The following is a 19928-nucleotide window of genomic DNA, read 5'->3' as shown; positions in this document are numbered from 1 at the left end:
CAGCCCCTAACCTATAACCATAATGCTGGTTCCCTCTCCCCAGGTGCAGCACCCCGCACTTGTCCTTGTTGAACCGCATCCTGTTCAGGTCCGCCCACTTCTCCAACCTATCCAGGTCTGCCTGGATGCAGTCCCTGCCTGCCAGTGTATTCACTTTACCCCACAGCTTGGTGTCACCAGCAAACTTGAACTGGGTGCTCTCCACACCCTCATCCAGATTGCTGAAGAAGATGTTGAACACCACCGGCCCAGGGACCGAGCCCTGGGGGACTCCACTTCCCACACCCTCCCAGGTCCACATTGACCCGTCCACCACCACCCTCTGGGTGCGCCCCTGGAGCCAGTTTGCCACCCGTGTGACTGTGCGTTTGTCAATGCCGCAGCCCCTCAGCTTGCCCGCCATTCTGGTGGGACACTGTGTCGAAGGCCTTCTGGAAGTCCAAGAAGATGACATTGACTTCCTCCTTCCCATCTAAGCTCTTTGTTACCTGGTCATAGAAAAAGACCAGGTTAGTCAGGCAGGATCGGCCTGGCACGAACCCATGCGGGTTACCCCTCAGCATCACTTCCCCTGCAGGGCTCTCACAGATGTGAGGAACTTGATCTTCAGCTAAGGAAAATTTCATGCAGCTCTTGTATGGAGAAAAGAGTCATCACCTTTCAAACATAGGAGCTGTAAATGTGAGAATATAAAGCATATTTTTTTTCATTAGTTTGGTAAGGTGTGATATGTCATTAATGCATATAGTATCTGCAGCAATCAGTACACTGCTTATTTTTGCCACTAGTCTCTCAATCTCATACCTTCTTGAATTAACAAGATGGAGCAGTTAGAATGAAAAAATACTTTTAATCTAACGAGTCATCCTCTAATTATTTTGAAATCTGTGTTATTAAGCCTAACTTCACTTGTGAAAATGATAGTACTTGCAGTTGCCAGTTCCCAAGTTGCTGTTTTCATCTTAAACTCAAATGGGATGGCACAGGATACTCTGACGTAACATCGTTTTTCTTGGATTTCCTGACCGAACCTTAATTCTCTTCCTCTGAAGGCTCAAAACACATTCTCACAATGAACATAGCTGTCATAATTAAGGTCTCTGAAAAAAATTAACACCCAGACACGTTTCATAGAATACATTTGTTTTCACATTTCTGTTGTAATAAGACCCCACTTTATTTTTATTTTATTAAACTTGGCTTTTATAAATGTGAAAGATTGAAATGAGTGAATATAAGCACACTTTACTTGGGACAGAGTTCCACTTGATTTTTAACGTGTGCGTTCCCACTGAAGTAACTGGACCTCTCACATGACTATGACAAGTGGGATTTGGTGTCTGAAAGTCAAGACTGGGCTGATCATTTGCCAGTGTTGTGCATTGGGCGTTGAGCTATTCCATTTCAATCCTGATAGGTTTCTTAAAGTGACATGATTTGATCTCTGAAGTAAATCCGGAGTCATGCTTCTTGAAATTTGTGGAACTTCCATTCTTATTTTTGTTCATCCATAGGTTTTTGACCTGAAGAAAATTGCACCTGCAAAAGCACTCCAGCTTTGTACCCTGCTGCCTTGCAATTCTGTTAGGGTCCTTGTCTGCGGTGGGGATGGCACAGTGGGCTGGGTCCTGGATGCAATTGATGAAATGAAGATCAAGGTATTTTGTTTAAAATGAACCTGCTATCTGTGGTGAGGATCTAATTTCTGTAGTTGAGCAAGTGTTCAACCCTAATCTCTTATCTAGATACAAGTTGTTCCTGTCTGAGAAAACCGATTGGAAAAGATTCACAGAATTACTTAAATGCCCTGAAAGAAGCTCTTCATCAAACTCATAAACGGCTGCAAATTGTGAACGTTAATTCAGAAGCCCTTCTGCTTAGATGGTGTAGCATATTATATCCACTCCTCTTCCCCTTGTTGTCTAAAGAGAGATTTTATTTTGCTTCAAATCTCTTTATTAATATTGGACTGTGATTACTTATTTCTCACCAAACATTTTTAGACTTGAGACATTGTCATTACTTCCATAATCATCAAAAATGATAATGGTGCTAACCTCCATAGTCATCAAAAACAATAATAGTACTAATGCAGCATTGTGACTTCAATAATGCATCTGCTTCTGTTGTCTGGTGTCCCTTTCAAAAGTCTATTTTCACTCTAGTAGTGTTTGCTAATAAGGAATGAGAAAAACTCTGTACTGTGGTGTTTCATATTGTTTCTAAAGAGAGCAGACACTCAGTTTAAAAGGTTTTAGTAAGAATGTCCAAAAAGCCATCAAGAGAATCTAATGTAGTTTTTGTATTTATAGCTGGGATCCGCTTGCCTTTCTTTCTATTGCCAAAAGAAAATAAGGGCCAAGCTCTTGCAGCAACTCAGTGGTACAGTGAAGAAAACAAAACAGAAGTTCTAGCTTCTCTGACACTGCTTTAGCTTCTGGGTCATAACTGGGCTCGTAGGAAGAGGTCTGATTTGTATTTCTGATCCATGCATTACTATAGTGGATTGCTACTCTCAAGGGCAAGAGGAATTTTCCATATATTTCTTTCCTAGTTTAAAAATTCTTGCCTTCGTGTTTTTCTATCACAAATGATGTCTGCCATGTTTCGGGTACTAGTTGGTCCACTGTAATAACCATGGAGCAACTTTCCAGTTAACAATACCTGTTTATTATTTAAAGTTTGGAGAATAAAGGAAAGAAGTGGATCCTAAAAAAAACCTCCTAAAATGTGACATTTGTCATCTCCCAGGGACAAGAACGGTATATTCCACAAGTTGCAATTTTACCTCTGGGAACAGGCAACGATCTATCTAATACTCTGGGCTGGGGAGCAGGTTATGCTGGAGAAATCCCAGTGGAACAAATCTTACGAAATGTCATGGAAGCAGATGGAATTAAACTAGACAGGTGAGCAACACCACATAGAGGTGACTCCCACAGCATTGTGATCAGTTTGGCCTTAGAAGGTAAGTGTTTGTATAAAGAAACGGCAAAAGGACAGCAGTGGGGGGCATGCCGATGTAATTGCTAGAACGGCCAGCTAGGGACTGATTGATGGAGGAGTTGCTTTGGAGCTGCCTCTGAATGATCAAGCATCTAGATGTTCTGACATACACCTGCCTTTTTGATTGCTAATTTTGTACACAATTGTTTCTTGACAGTAGTTTGATAGGTGAGAGCAGCTGAGCTTCTAGTTTGGGGCTAAATAAGAGCCTTTCTTTTTCAGGTGGAAGGTTCAGGTGACAAACAAAGGATACTACAATTTAAGAAAACCAAAGGTATGATTTGAAAACTTTAAATAAGGATCCCATAGGATGTCTTTTTGAACTGATTGTTTTATTTCCTAATGTGTATGATGTTTGTTTTTAATGGAAAACTCTCTGTGCTCAGTATCACAAAAGGCACCTTTTATTTTCTTCTGCTATGTTATGTTAGAAAATTGGAGCGAAGCTTTTGAGATAATGGTGCTGAAGCACTGAAAACAACAGGCAGCTGCAATAAACCAAACATAGGACTGAAGTTACTAGGTGATAATCTTAAAATAACAGGGATCATTATCAAAACCGAGGGAGGTTGAAAATGATGTGTTGTCCCTTCAAAACGTTTGAGGTGGGGAAAAACCCAACAATTTTGTGTGTGGAAAAGATGAGCAGAACTGTGTTAAAGTGAATACTTATTTGAGAGAGCAATTTGCTCTCATCTTCCTTAACACATTTGTGATTCACTTAGTAGTGTTCCTCCTGATTCCCACTTACTTTTGCAAGAAAAGAGCAGGGCCACCATCTTCTGAGTGTTAGTATATGATTTGAGTAAGATGAAATGCCTCTCATATAGTGTGCATAGTGTATGAAACCTCTGAATTGTACATCTCTATAGTACCATCAGAAGGAAAGGGGTAGGATCCATTAAAGGTAACGCAGAATTTAGTTTCTTTGCTAGATGTTTGCCAGTCTAAGCAGCTTTGTTTTATTTTTTTAAATGCTAAGGGAGCATCATTAGTGCCAAGGGAAATATTTTCCAAAATAGAAGGCTTTGAAAATGACCTCTGGGATTTCCTGCTCTCTGAGGAAGTCAAAGCTGGAGGTTGCTCAGGAGTGTGTGCAAACTTCCTGGATCCAGCAATAATTTCAGTGGTAACTGTATTAAGTGCACAGAACCAGTGAAAACCTTTGGCTATTTTAATTTCATAGTACTCTGTTCTTTCTGTGGCAGGGATTCACTTTCACCTGTCAGAGGCTTCCACTGAAGCACCTGTGTATCTGAGAACAGATGTCTCTTAATTATTTCTTAACCAACTGAAAATTATTATCTGCTCCTTCCATTTGCATGCTAGTTACTTCTTGAATTCCATATCACCAGGGTTTTATCTTAACCAGAACTCTTGTCCCACAGGTGTTCACGATGAACAACTATTTTTCTGTAGGACCTGATGCACTCATGGCATTAAACTTCCATGCACATCGTGAGAAGACTCCATCTCTGTTTTCCAGCAGAATTATTAATAAGGTGTGTTTAGTAAAATAACATTTCTGCTTTTCACCATGGATAACGCAAAAATTATTTCCATTTTCTTTGGCATCCTTTAATCCAGAGGTGAGCAAAATGTGGCCCGCCAGGCCATTCTATCTGGCCTGCAGGGCCCCTAAAGAATTTAGAAAATTAATATTTATCTGCCCCTCATTGCCTATCATGCAGCCCTCAATGGCTTGCCAAAATTCAGTAAGCGGTCCTCTGCCCAAAATAATTGCCTGCCCCTACTTTAATCTCAAGGCTATTAAATCGCTTCCATTAATTTATGCAAGTGTGTAATTATCAGCTGATTTATACAACTGTGCCAGATGAAACAGAATTTTAAAAAATACCTGAAAATTTTGTAACGTTGAACCACAAAAAAGATAAACATCTTGTTTCTGGATGGAAGTCTAACCATTTGCTGTAATATAGGGCCTCATATTCTTACAGTGTTGGCATTTTGTTACTAAATACCATGGCTGTGCCATCTAGCATGATGTCAGAACTTACAAGAAAGAGATCAGGCTAATGACTTGTTGTAGTCAATCAGAGACCTGAATCTGAGTTTCGTCTTCATTGTTCCACTGGGGCGTAGGGTCTGTACCTCTTGGGCAGGATGAAGGCAGAGTAAGATGGCACCTTATGCATTCCTGAAAGAGTTGATCTATGAGTTTTTGTAGGCTACAGCCTATTTCATCAGGATGTTCAGTCACTTAAGACAGTATGTGTCTTGAGGTCCTGATCAGTTATGCAGACCCGTTGTCTCCCCAGTTTCCCTCCCCATGCCAACACATTTTAGAAGAAGGCCACCCCATAGCTCTTGAGGAGCTGCTTTCAGGAGCAGCATATAGTGGATCAGGCATATACTGGATCAGCCTTTTTAAACTTGCAGTACCCTTGGATAGACCCATTGCACCGCCAGAAGATTCCAGCTGTTCGTTTTCGTTCCTCTTTTTTGACTACAGAAAAATACTAAAGCAGTTTTGCTGTCGCAGAGAACTCGGAAAGACTACGATTATGGATTCCTATTTGAAATCTCTGAGCATTTTTACATGCATTTCCAGACATGACACCAGGCACTTCAGTTAGCAAGCTGTGCTTATTAAAAGTGCCCATGTGCAAGAGCATCACCGTGCATTCCTGAGTTGAATAAATGGCAGCAGGGTCCCTTGAGCTAAAGCTCATTGGACGAGTTTTAGTTCAAAGCGCGCCACCGCCATTTTGTCAATGTGGAGGCACACGACAATGCTGATGCACGTGATGTGCAAGGCTGCCAGAGTGCATCTCAATTTCCATGCTCCGACGTGCTGGATTTGCAGTACATCGGAGCAGGCTGCCCGCATGTGTGTAGGAGCCCTCTGGGTTTATTTTACGAACTACGTTTGTACACCTAACTAGCATTGTGTGGTACCCCATGGCACCCATGAAAAGGTCTCAAGTCAGCCTGAGTGCTGTGGCACCCTTGTTGAGAATTACTGTTCTAACAGCTTTGGCTGCCAACTGTTTTTGAGTGCAGAGTCGTGACCCTTGTCCAGTTTTGTTTTAGAAGGAAAAAACCTCTTAATTGGTCATGGTGCAGTGTTCGTGTAGACCTCCTGTAAAGAAATCTTCAAAAGTAATATGCAAATATCTTGTGTTACATAATTTCAGAGAAAGCTCTTAACAAGTTTCATTAAACTACTGTCATCTCTCTCCTTGTCTTTAATTCTGTTTTTTTTTTCCTCCTCCTTTTTTTAGGCTGTATATTTTTTCTATGGAACCAAAGATTGCTTAGTACAGGAATGCAAAGATCTTAACAAAAGGGTTGAGGTAAGGTAGCTACTTCATCTTTTAATTACGTATCTTCCTCAAGGCAGAAGCACCTCAGATGGAAAAGACCTAGTAGCATTCTTATTTTTAAGAAAAAGTGTAGCCAAACTAGAAGTTTTAGAATATGAGCTATAGAGATAGCTCTTCAAGTATACTTATATGTCACTTCTCTTTTGCCCTAATCGCAAAATTAACCTGTCACAGATGACCAAATTGTATTGGCCAAAGTGTTTCCAGTAGAGGTGGGAAGCTTTAATGCCAGTTGATAATGTATTTTGGACACGCAGGTACAAGAAAGTTGAATTAAAGCTGGGGCAGAGACAAGATTATTAGTATGAGCAGGAGAATGGGAAAGCTATCTTACAAATAGAGAATGAAAAGAAACTTGGAATTGAAGAGGTAGGAGTCTGTGATGTTTGCCTAGGACGATAGGGTCTGGTTTCCATAATCCAGGATAACCCGCCCAGTCTAGTGTACTTTTTGCTATTTAGAGCTTACTGCACATAATTCAGGGATAATAAGCAGCTGACCCCAAGCCTATTGAATATATGAATGATTTCATTGGCCCCTGGATGAGGCTTTTACTGCCCACAGTAATTTACTAACTGTCTGTTGTGTATCTTTAAAGCTAGAGTTGGATGGCGAGAGAATCAGTCTGCCAAATTTGGAAGGTATCATTGTCCTCAATATTGGATATTGGGGAGGAGGCTGCAGGCTCTGGGAAGGAATGGGTGATGAGCCTTACCCCCTAGCAAGGTACATAATGCATCAATGATTCATGTATACATTCCAATACAATGTAAGGGCCCTGCCCAATTAATCTTATTTATTTTTGCAGCCCCATGTAAATCTATTAATGGATTGCTCATAGACTTTAGGAGGAATAGTAAGATTTTTATAATGTGTATTGAATTTTGTTCTTCAGGCAGGGAATGCAGAGCTTTAAACGTATATATATTGCAGCATTCACCTTCTTCATACTTTTATCTCTTAATATAAGGACTACATGCAGTTCAGACAGATTGATTTTTTGAGAAGCATATGTGTTTTTCTAACTTACAGGCATGATGATGGCTTGCTGGAAGTTGTCGGAGTTCATGGTTCTTTCCACTGTGCACAGATCCAAGTGAAGCTGGCAAACCCTGTTCGTCTAGGACAGGCACATACTGTGAGGGTAGGTTGTATTTAAGATGGTCTTTTCCCTTGGTTATAGGTCCTCTATAGATGTGCATAGTCCATTATACACTAAAATAACACGAGACTGCAACTTTGCAGCATCACTACAGAGAAAGTTGTTGTGAATGTGTTTGTGGCTGCAGTGAACTGTTATGATTCTGTATGTCCTCTTTTATTTGGCACTAGCTGATTTTGAAGAGTTCAAAGATGCCAATGCAGGTGGATGGAGAGCCGTGGGCTCAGGGGCCCTGCACTGTTACCATAACTCATAAGACACATGCACTGATGTTGTATCACTCAAGCGAACAATCAGATGATGATGCCTCCAGCGTGTCTGAGCAGGAGCACATGAGGGAACAGACGGATGAAGACATATAGGGACTGCAGAATTCAGTGTGTGTTACTAAAATCAGTTTTAATGGAAATCCATAATTAGCTCTGTATTAAATATTCTATCTCAATAACAATACCTTTTCGATGCAGTAAGGTTATATTCTTGTGACTGGCAAAGGGATAAAAAAAAGCCATGCTTTCACTTTATTCATGAAAACTGTACCTTGCTTTCATGTATATTTCCCCATGATTTACACTGATGGTTCTTACAGCTAAATGTAGTTTAGTATGTCTCGAGAATATGATTTTCTCTTTTTTTAAAATAAGCAGTGTGTGCTACTCCAACTTGAAAAAGACTTATTTGAGGAACACATGAAAGAAATAGCAAGGCAGGGCTTTGAATAATGGAGCTATCATTTTAACAGGATCATTTCTTTGGTGGTGATTGGCAACATTTTAAAAACATATATTTTTGGAGGTAATACAATTTACCTCAACGTTATCTGAAAGTAGCCAAGAGGGAAATCATTTTGTTTACCACCTTGGTAATGAATATGGAGGTCTAGGCCAAGGTGAACAAATCAGGATCTATAACTTGCGTATATGTGAGTAGATTCAGGGAAAATGTAGTGATAGCTAAAACAACTCGAGAACCTTTATAAACCTTTGGCCAGATCCTTGCTCCAACCATTAGGTATCCAAATGGCACTTACATATCTAAATGAAATCCTGTTCCACTCTGCTCGAGTCCCTGAAAAACCGTTAACACATTTACTTTTGTAACATGCTTATTTCTTAGCTTTTGCATTAACGCTTTTTCAAGAACCTGAGAAAGATTGCTTAGAATTACTCTCAAATGCCTTGGTATCATTTATATGCTTAATAGGTAGAATAAGTTCCAGCCCTTTGTTTCCTGATAGTATCATAAAAGGCAAAACATGATTTGCGTGATCGCATATGGCCATTCCTGATGTACATATTCTGAATGTTTAATGGGACACATGAATGTTTTGTTTAGGTAGCCATCAAAATTGTCTCAAAGCAAATACAGACATAATGGGAGCTTCTCAGGTTACGTAGTCATCCTGGTCAATAGAAGTCATTATCTGCTGTTTTGTTAGTGAGTACTGAAAGCTGACAAAAGCCAGGAGTTTCATGGTAAAACTATACCTGTGGAAGCCCGTTTATAAAAGACTCTGTCCTGAGAGCAAGTGATTTTATGTTGAATGTGCACTGTATAGTTAAGCACAGTGAGAAAAATTAACAGGTGAGTCTTAGTTTCAGCACTGAATTTTCTTGTTGCTTTTGTCAATTTTGAGCTGTGGTCTTGACACTGAAGTTTCTTTCATTATTCGTAAGCCAGAGTCCCCCCAAGTGACTTTCCTTTTATTTCACTGATATTTCATTGAAGGGACACTGCCAAGTACACTAAGCTGTACGCTTAGGTTTTGTAAAATAAAATGGTTAGAAAAATCTAAAAAAACCCACTTTCAAAAACATTAAGTAAACTATGAAAACTATTTATTTTTACTTTGCTTTAGCACTTTCCTACAGGTTGAGAAGTGAAACACCACAACACTGTCTCGGTGCACGAGAACAGGAGGTAAAACTAACCTCTCGGGGTTTATTTTTCCATATTGCATGCAATGGAGAAACAAGTGTGGTATATGTGGTAAAAAATTGCTTTTATATACTCTTCCATTTTTATTCACAAATGGAATGGAGAAAAATATTTTTAACTTGATGGTGTCCCTTCTAAAAAGTTGACTGGACAGAGTCTAACTACTACTGACCTTCAGCAAGTGGATTGTATATGTGATTAGAATATAATTAATTGTAAAGGTGTAAATGTCACATTCCATAGCTTTGTATGCCTAATTTCATTTGTACGTAAGCGCACTGAGAGTCATGGAAAATGTATAAAAAGTAGAAAAGAATTATAAAAATACCCAAAGCAACAAAACCATATTACAGATAAATCCGTTGTCGTCTTAGTTAAAAATAGGTTTACCTTGTACCTGCTAAATAACTTACAAGCTAAATAACTTCAAAGCAACAAATTTCCTTTTTTATTTTTTTTATATTCAAGTAACTTATAACGATCTACACTTTTTTAACCTTTATTTAAGTGTTATGCTCTGAGCCTTTTGTATTTGTGTTTACAAACAGGTTGCGAACCTCTGGAAAAGCTTGGTGTATACTTTGAAAGAAGCTGTCTCAGTAAGACAGTTATGCTGATACTTGATCTAAACTTACATTGGGAAGAGGTGCTTAAAGCTGATCTCGAAATTGCCCCAAAATGTGGATACTCAAAGGTCACAAAATTGCTTACAGGGTCAGAAGCAAGAATCCCCCCCCCCCGCTTAATACAAAATCTATTACATGTTGCTTTGTGATCTAAAGGAAAGGCCAGATCGCCGTCCTGTATCTTCTGGGGACCCACACAGTCAGCAAGCAGGCTTTCTCTCTGCTTTTTGTTTTATTTCTTGGTTGGAAGAGCAGAAATGTCGCTTCTTTGGTAAAAGGCTGTTGGTCAGGGGTTATTTTACACCTCCTGTGGGCTGGCTCCTTCTTTTAACTTCACCTCCTCAAACAGTGCTCAGATTCTGGTCCTAACTGTGTGCAATGCTCTCTGGGCGGTGCAGATCCATGGATAGTTTTGTGTTTGCATAGAGAATGGGTACTGAAGGAAGATCTGACACCTGCTTGGCACTTCTGCAGAGCTGCTTATTGAGATTATGGAAGTGGCCCTGATCATCCCTTAGCTGAAGGGGAGAGTTGTGCTGCACACAGTAGTTCCTGATGGTGGAGAGTAAATTTTAGCTTTTACAGGCTTTGAAAGCGTTTCCCAAAGCTGTATGCGAGAGCTGGAGAAAGTCTGTTTGCCATTAGAAGAGTTTATCTGCAGTTCAGGCACACTTTGCTCCTTTTAACTTTAGTGGTCTCTCGTTGTCATCTGCCTGTCAGAGGATTTCTGAAAATGTAATTGTTAACACTAGAGTTTAAACAGGCCAAGTGACCACATGGACTTTGCTGACATTTCACCCCGTGGCATTTTAACTTTTCTTGTTCTTCCTTTTTTGTTTTAAATATTTTTTTCCAGGTCATCACAAATCCAGAACTAAATTCTGCTCTCAGTTACTGCCTGACATAGCACTCATTTTGGTCCGACTACAGGGAGTAAATGTCAGTGGTGTATAGCTCCCTGACTCTAATTTTTGTATAAATTATATTAAAACAAAAAGCAGCTGAACGCTTACTGGTAGATGCTCGTGTAGTGTTGTATATTCATTATACCTGAGACCTGCTAAAACGTACTTTTAAAGTAAATTTAGGACGTAGCACCTAAAACAATTATTTCTAGTCTACTGAAATTTCTGATTCTATTAAAAATTGGCATGGAGTTTTGGAAGCATACAAATAATGTAATATATTCGTTATCCAGAAGAGGGTGCCCTGCTGTTGAAATTCATATCTTCCCATAGCCTAAAGGATTCCCCCACTCTGGGACTGATATAACAGGAGAAGCAGCAGGATGTTTCAGGCTAACAAGTCATGACCACTTGTAATTTCTTCTATCTTATTAGTCATAATAGAAATGCATAGATAGACAAATACTAAAGTATCAGTGCAACAAGCATTGAAAAGAAACTCATTCCCAAAAATTCTTCTGCAGCTTTTCCTAGCATAACTAAAGGTTGTGGATAGTGTCTCTGTTACAAATTTGTCTTTTTCAGGGTTCATAATGCACAAGTAAAAACATTTTTGATGGGCTGAAATTTGCCCACACAGCCCAGCTGAGGGGTGAACTTCTTTCTTTCCACTTTTACCTAATTTTATAAAAGTGACTTTGAGCAGTTCCTAAACCAGGGTGAAAAATTATTGGGCTCCAATGCACTTTTTTGCAGGACTGTTTAAATGTTTTTGAGCCCTTTTAAAGAAACATTGCAAGTCTGCCGTTCTGTTTTTTTTCCCCTTTGAAATAAAATAGCTGAGAGAGTGGCTGCCATTCACACTCATCCTCTTGTGCAAGGCTTTGATATTTGTAACCAAATGTGTACTATTGGTAGTGTGCATATGATATTCTTCAGAGGACTCCTGGAAATTGTCACGTGGTCCAGATTCTGCTTTTTAATGCACTGAGACTCCTCCTTAAATAGATCGATACTACTTAAAATCACCATTGGATTTGAATGTTATTGTAATCTGCTGCTCTCCTGGATTAAATTCAAGGTTTTTAATCCCCTTTTTAAATTTTAAGACTGTGCAAAACTAAACCAAAGATAGGCGTTTAGCAACATCTCATGTACAGTTACTTTCGCTGCTGTCCCAGCAAACCCAAGGTCATAGTCATACTTTTCCCTGGCCTGAGTACCGGGAGCTTCAGTTGGAGCTGTAAGGGTGAATGCTTTGGAAATGCATGAAAAAATCACTAGAGGACTAAAGGATAGTTTACACAATAGAATTGGACCATGTTTGAACACACTGGAGAGAAATTGTTTCTGATGCTGCAATGCTGACAGGTTTGCAGTCAGTGTAAACCAGGACAGTTCTCGTGCAGCATCACATCCGTGTGCCAAGTTTGTCTTAGCCCAGTGAAATTTAATCGCATTTATTTGATGCTGTGCTGAAGAACCTTTGTTCTTTTTTTCATTAACCACAAAATCATGGTGGTCCAGTTGCTGTTATCTAGCTTGATTTTTTTTTTTTTTTTTTACCATAGTATTGCTACATGATTAAGTTGTTCGGGGTCATCTCCTCAGAGTTTTCAAACAGCAACAGTGGAAAGAAAAACATGTTTCTTAATAATGAAGTATACTTGTAAAAACTCTACTTTGGCAGGGCTACTGGGAAACTTTTTTTTGAAATTCACTTTGTCTGAATTTGAAGCTTTTGGTGTCCTTCAAAGTCAGAGCCATTCTGAAGCCAACGGGCACTTTTGTGCTCGTACCTAATTTGTTTCAGTTCTGTTTCCTTATGGGCATAGATCTGCGGCCTGTGCTTTTCAGTTGTAGGCTGCCAGGTGGATTAATGGTAGATTAATGCTCCCTCTAGCAATCTAATGCACTTTTCCTAGAAGCTAGTTGTAGAAAGGTAGGGCCCAGAGGTCACCAGTCCTTCCACCTCGCTTTCTGTTTTGAGGATAGTTGCTGTTTGCCCTTCTCCAGTTCTGCGGGACCTTGACACACTCCTCACGGTCTCAGAGAGCATTACCAGTGGTTCAGAGAGTCCTTGGGCTAGCTCCATGTGTAGTCTAGGGAGAGCTTCATCTGCCTCTCACCTCCTCCTGTACTTCAGAACAAATGCATTAATGTTTGATAACCGGCAAATCTTTTCTTGCCTGTCTTTTTTGAACGAGCTATATATTCTTCTGAGCCAGTGCTTCTGTCCATCGGTCTATTCCCCCAAGCCTCTGCAGTGCCAATTAAATTGCAGATTATGCGGTGAGCTAAAATTTTGCATTCTTCTTGCTCATTTCTCATACTCCCGCCATTTGGGTAGCAACGTCTCTGATGTTTGACAGGCTGCCCCGGTATTCTCCCTCTTGTCTTTTCTATTCCCACTTGCAGCTCTCTGACCAGTTTACCAGCCCCCTTTAAGCCTAGATTAAAACCTCCCTAAGCTAGTAAATCATCATCCTAAAATGCTCTCTCCCTTCTTTGTAAGGGGGACCCTTTCTCTTTCGCACGTTCCTTAATGGACACTATTCGGTGGCCGAGGAAGCCCAAGGGTCAGTGCAGCCATGCCTTCTCTTCCACTGTATATATCCGGATCCTTGTTCCTTTCCAACGTGCAAGTTACTGTATTTATCTGGAACAAATACTACCTAAATTGCTGTTCCAGAGCTTCACACAGCATAAAGCATGTTACAATAGATGCTCGCTTCTGTCTTAGACAAAACATTTGATTGTTAAAAGTAAATCTATAACTTAGATAATCTAGTTAGATAACTATAGCCTAGTTAATTAGATGAAAGAATAAGACGTTCATGAAAACCTTGCCTCTATTTAATGGAACGGCGCTCTTTTGACCCCATTTCATTATCTTGCATATCTGCAGCTTAAAAAAAAAGGAATAAACTAGAATGACTGTAGATTTAAATAGAGGTTCCTACAACCACGCTCTTACTATTTTTTGCCCCTACTGAAAGTGAGCTAGCCATGGGGCGCTATCACTGCATACCGCAGTTTGACTCTTAGCTGTGTACCAGCACTTACACATTCCATATTTCAGCCATTTGTTTAGGGCCCCGTCCTGAAAGCATTGTAGGTGCCCCATCCCTGTTTAGTTCAAGGAGTACACAAAATATTCCACATATGAAGGACTTGGATCCTTTCAGCTGGGGTAAATCAACATTGCTTAAATGAACTCAGTGTGTTTACACTGACTTAACCCAGCTGTGGATGTGGTCATTAATGCTTTAAAACGGGGGTGTCAGTCTCACACGCACCTCCAGACCAGATCCTGGGTCACATCTGGACCCCGCAGCAGTGCTGGGTGATGAGCAACATGGGGCTTAGCACAGCTGTCATTCCTTCCCTCCGTGCTTCCCCGCCAGTGCTGACATGCGCACCCATACGGGCCCTGCGGCTGGGACGGGAGCAGCACGCTCCACCCTTGCCGCTAGAACGAACTGGCCTCGCTGGGAGCTCTGCAGGCAGATGTAGCCTGCGGGTTGCAGCCAGTGTGACAGCCCAGCTTTAAAACCCTGAATATGCTCATGGTTTGAAAACTATTGCTGGCTTTTCTTTGACTATTGCCATGTATGTGTGCCCTCATTCTTTACCACAATCTTTGTTTTCAAACTCAGTTGTTAAATTCTGAATCGAACAATGCGCATCTGACAGAAAACTGGTTATTGTACTGAATTCTCTCATCAGCGAAAACAGAAGCTAGCACTGTAAGTATTACGATCTGGGTCTTCAAAGTTTACATCCCTCGTTAGCCATGTGTCCACTACCAGGTCTTGTAACTCTTCGAGTACCTCGAGCCATCTACTCTTTATAGGATTTTTTTATAGTAAAACACAATGATTTTTTTATTTTTGTAGTTTATACCTTCAATATGTATAGTAGTTATTTCTATTCAACCACTAATATTCTGAATATTGTAAAAATGTGAAGCTCAAGAGTGGTAACAAAGTTAGTTGTAGTCGCTTAACTATTACTTATGAAAAAAAATACCAGCATGTCAGAGGTTTAAAAAAGTGTGGAAGTGTTTTGATGTTGTGATACGGTTTTTATCACCTGTGTGTATGCAGGGTCTGGAATTGCACTAAACAAGAAAAAATGGAGCTTTTTACAAATCTAAAGAGTGGGTCAAGCTGTGGACTTTATAGCGTTTTAGGATTCTTTTCAACCAGAAAAAGATGATGGTTGTGGGTGTTCACTGACTTTTCCCATAATGGGTTGATGCTGGGAGCATCAGTAACCTCCTACACTCCTGCCTTCTGTTGCATATTAAGACGACAGAGTTTTGAAGAGTGCTCACAAATGAACATGTGCTGTTTTCCTCGCCACCAGCTCCCCTTCATCCTCCCCACCCCAAAAGAAAAGACTTAACTGCAGCTGTAAATGGCAGAGTCTTATTTGCAAAAGAATTAACTAGCCAGCTTGACATTGCTTCTCCAGAGTACCTTTTTAAAAAGGCATTAGGTGCATTTATATCGCTTTGAGCTTCAAGAAATGCCATCTGACCCCGAATTAGAATGAATCGCTCCTCTGTTTCCAGAAGCATGGGTAAGCTGAAAGGGGGGCTGTTTACACAAAGCGATTCACTGTAGAGCTGAGACTGTCCTGTACTCCCACTGTGCACACGGAGCGGTGTGATTTGAGCCATTTTATTTTTGCTGGCAAAACTTCCTGCTTTTTTACCTTCTCGTTGGACACGATCTTAATATACTCCTTAAGCAGGTGATGGCCCCACTGACTTGAATGGAGAAGTTTATTGCCTCGGGAGCACGTGTTTGGTCTCTGTGGTAGTCTAGCGACAAGATGAATAAATTATTATGTGTAACGGTTGTGTATTATTATGATGATGATGATTAAAAAAACCCAACTTGAGCCAGGTTCTGTCCTTAAATGTAACTTCAGTGAAGTCAACAGGACTCTGCTGGTTTCAGTGGACTCGCTGCAGATGGGCATCACTGTGACCGAGAGCTGAATTTGCCAGCAGTCAGGTTTGTCATCTCCTACTTTGTTTCATGACTTAGAGAAACGCAGAGGTAGGATAAGATGCCTCCCAAGAGGCTGTTTGCTTCATACGCCTCAAACGTTTGCAAATAAAAACTTCTCCCCTCCTTGACTCAGTTTTCTAAAGCAGCTTTCTGTTGTCTTGTTCTGTATTTGTTGTACTTTTCCATGTGAATGGACTGAAGAAAATGGGTGTGAATTTAAAGTATTTGAACCTGTTTCACTTGGTTTGTACATTGTTGGCTTCACCAAACTGAATATCAGCTTGCAAAATCTGTAATAAACTAGTGAAATTATTTGACAGCTGACTGTCAGTGTACTTTTTTTTTTTTTTTGAACTTATTTGGCAAATGCTTACAAAGCCTCGTTCTTCTTAACAAAACCCAAGGATGAGGTCCCAAGGAGTTCACCAGAAAGACACGTGCCTCCAAATTCAACTACACGGGCCACATAGACATTTGGTAAAGGGCTGATCATAGGAAGACAGAAGAGCTCTCGATTTTTATAAACGTATATACGTTACAGCAGCTGCCTGAGCACAGACCTACTCTTTGACTTGCCCTCCCTCTACCAGTTTTTTGTAGAAATTCATGGCTTGCTTACCCTGTGTTCTTGTTTAATTGAGCTTGCTGAAAAGCGGTGTTGGTTTTCCTGTAGTGTTTTTCTCCAGGTTAAGATAGTGATGCCTAAAACTGCAGAGACGAAAGAAGAAAGAGCCTGTGTTTTCCTTTGGGTATTTTTACATTCTTGAAGTGAAGAACATTTGATCTACATATCTGGTAAGGTTAACGAACTACAGCTTGACTGCCCCCTATCCCCGTCCATAGGCGCACCCAACCAGTCTTCCTGCAGCCATCTAACTGAAATGTTTGTTCGTTGCACGGCAGGCCTAAACATAGCAGATCTGATCTCATTAAAATTGCCTCTGTAGCATCACCTGTTGCCCACCTCTCATTTAATGGGGGAACAGGGAATCGCACGAGGGTGCAAAGGTCACACTTGCACCTACTGTCTCTCCCCCCCATCCACACAAAAAATCCTCTTAGTTTTGCCAAATAGAGTTCAGAATCAGGTCCATCCTTTTCATTACGTCCTGTGCTTTAAGTCGCCTTTCATCAGAGGATCTATGAGCTCTTTGTGGAGTCGTGTTAATTCTTAGGTAATGCTGCTGAAGTTAATGATTTTTACTGGAAAGACAGGATCATTAAAGCACGTGGCACAGGGAGTTGGATTTACCCTATGGATGATCTTGGAAAAAAACAGAAAGGTTGTCACTGGGGGTTCGCCATCCCCCAGAAAGCAATTTCTCAAAATCTCTGTGTTGGTTTTGGTTTTGGTTTTGGTTTTTGCACAACCAGACAGCCACAGACTTGGTTCCCCAGTCACAAAGTGAGTTGGTAGCAATCAGAGTGGGACCCAGACCTAGGTCTTGCTCCTAGGTAATTGCTCAGACAGTTGTAATTTATTTTACAAAGATTAAAATACCATGGGAGGTGAAACAGCAAAGGCTGCAAGCGATCCCTTTTAGGCTAACTTCGTTATGAACCATACTGGGTTTGTGGCATTTCTCATAAAAGAATATTTTGTAAAGACCTGATGGTTTTATGTGGTTTATTTAATAACCAAGACTAGAAAGAAATACTTGTTTTGCGCAACAGTTCAGAAAAGACTGGCTGTACAGTATTTTCTAAAGGGACAAAACTATATTTTTACTGCTTTTAAGAGGTCATTTCTTTTGGTATTTCACACAGGGGTAATGTTGGGTGTGTGGCTTTTTATAGGTTGCTTTTATTCAGAAAAACTCCAGGTTTTGAACAGTGGTAAAGCTAAAGTAATCGCTGTTTTTAATATACCAATACACTGAGAGACTATGATAAGAGGGGCTAAATTATACTTTTTTTTAAGTTAATGAAAGCCAGTTTATCCTTAATTTTTTACCTTTAAGCAGAAACCTAAATACGCAATGTTTCTAGAGCATGGAGGTTGCTTTCCAAAGAGTGATCTTTTCAAATGAAATTTTAAAGCAGCAGTAATGTAAAATGTCATTTCTTAAGGACACGTACTAATGAGGAAACATTTTCTGGATTGTTGTTCTTCACCTGATCCTGAAGAGGTGAACGTCCTGTTGTCTGAGCCCCATGTCTGTAAATCCACCCGCCAGAACCTGATGCTCCCTTCATGAGCCAGTGTTAACAGGAAGGCAATGAGCAGACAGATCGGCGAAGTACGTAGAAGGCTGCCCACAGAAAGTGAAAGCGGTGGGATTGTGCTGAAGGGGTGCAGAGATCAAGTGCTCAGTGCTTTCTCCTGATGGCAGCAGATGGGTTGCTTTGGGTATGGAGGCCTTTGGGACTCAGTACATGCTCCTATGGGGCCACTTCATCATGGTGTCACTCCTCTCCACATCTTTTCCTTTCTACTTCCCCAAGCCTCGCAAAAGGGGGAGAGAAGCTGCAGCATCTTAACTCCTATATTATGCCATGAACAAACCTCTTAAAAGACTGTGTGTTGCTGTTTATTCAGGAATTCACATTCGGCAGACCCTTTCCTTGGAAAGCTTGAAGCTGTTGTTTCACAGAACTGTGGGAACTATGGTTAGCATGGGATCTTGTACTAACATGCTGGCTTTTCTTAGCCTAACATTTTTAGGACCACTTCCATGCAGCCTAGTGCAGTGGACTGCAGTTCTCCCATCGGTAACCAGCCTAAAGATGCACCAGATTTTAGATCAAGCCTTTTGCATACATTGAGGATGACAGCTCTATGTAGATGGAAAATATTGCTAGGGCAGTCTTGGCAGGGTGGAAGCTAATGAATGGGCAAAATTAGGCTTTGGAAAAACGGTCAAAATGGGAATGCTGGGCTCTTGACAATCAGGCTGCTTGTTCCTGAGTCTAAATATGGATGTAGGAGCCGAACTTTTAGACGCCCGCTTTTAAAAATCTTAACCCAAGCTCTGAGCTTCTCCATGTGTTTTTAGCTGCAAAGGAGTCTGTTTTGCAATTTAAAATGGGCCAGCAGCAGAAACGTAAAGGCACAAAATATCTGCCCCCGTTTTCTCCTTGCAGCTGTGGACAATGTGAGAATGCTCTGTTAGCAGCAAGGTAACAGATGGTGTAAGAGTCCTGGTGACCATGGGCCCTGTCTTATTGAGAAGGGGGAACAATACCGCGCAGATCTTAGCATGTGCCACCCAACAGAGTCCCCGCACATTGTCGCAGCCCCAGTGCAAAATCCTAATTCCACGCTTAGGAGCGGCAGAAAAGAGCCTCACTCTCTCAAACCTGCAAAAGAGCAGCTCCCCATGTCGCTCATTGAAAATATGGAAAGGGCAATGCATATAGAAATCTAATTATTGGCCGGCGCAGCCCTGCTTTTAGCATGGTAATCGCAGGGCCCTCCAGCTTTCTTGTGCAGGGACCCCTGAAAGGTAATCATGAAAGCAAAAGTTAAAGCTATTGAATTCCCATCCATCATCCGATGTTTGCTTTGATTATGTTGACACGATTTTTTTTGTCGGCCCCCAAATTGCAGTGAGAAGCTGTTATTAATCACTTTAAAATGTTTTTTTAAGACAAAGGTGGATTGTCTCCCTCGTTAGCAGGAAGGGCTGAGAAAGGACACTTGGGCTGATCTGGGGGTGGCTGTAGATTTCCCCCCCTCCACAATCCCCTTTGATTTCCCATTGCAGCAAGGGGAAGGGCCGGCTGGCAAAGCTGGGAGGCAGCTGATTGCTTGGCTGTAGCCAGCAGCTACCTGCCGTGCCTTGTGCTGGGTGCCCAGGCCAAGCGCTGGGCAGGGGGGCGAGCTTCCCTCCGAGGGGCTGGGACTCCCGTCCCTCCACCCCCGGAGAAGGGGGGTCTCCTCTCTTCTCCTCTCCTCCCTCGCATATAAAGCAGCAGCC

At 41.1% G+C, this 19928-nt stretch overlaps 1 protein-coding gene across 3 annotated transcripts in view; it reads left to right on the top strand.

Moving 5' to 3' along the window:
- Window positions 1-16325, top strand: part of DGKE (diacylglycerol kinase epsilon) — a 25576-nt gene extending 9251 nt beyond the window's left edge. Inside the window, exons 4-12 of one of the 3 annotated variants that reach the window (XM_019542439.1) lie at window positions 1515-1658; window positions 2752-2909; window positions 3229-3280; window positions 3989-4135; window positions 4395-4508; window positions 6252-6323; window positions 6952-7079; window positions 7386-7497; window positions 7686-16325. In XM_019542439.1, the coding sequence (XP_019397984.1) occupies window positions 1515-1658; window positions 2752-2909; window positions 3229-3280; window positions 3989-4135; window positions 4395-4508; window positions 6252-6323; window positions 6952-7079; window positions 7386-7497; window positions 7686-7877 (1119 nt within the window). In that variant the 3' untranslated portion in view covers window positions 7878-16325. Of the gene's footprint in view, window positions 1-1514; window positions 1659-2751; window positions 2910-3228; window positions 3281-3988; window positions 4136-4394; window positions 4509-6251; window positions 6324-6951; window positions 7080-7385; window positions 7498-7685 lie in introns of those variants that run through there. The other 2 variants (XM_019542440.1, XM_019542441.1) reach the window with 2 other exon arrangements.
- Window positions 16326-19928: the final 3603 nt, after the last annotated feature.

Source organism: Crocodylus porosus, unplaced genomic scaffold (assembly GCF_001723895.1).
Source record: "Crocodylus porosus isolate Cpor-Errol unplaced genomic scaffold, CroPor_comp1, whole genome shotgun sequence".
In the NCBI taxonomy this organism is placed as follows: Eukaryota; Metazoa; Chordata; order Crocodylia; family Crocodylidae; genus Crocodylus; species Crocodylus porosus.
Note: the sequence above shows the minus strand (reverse complement) of the source record. Positions and strands in the feature narration are given on the sequence as shown.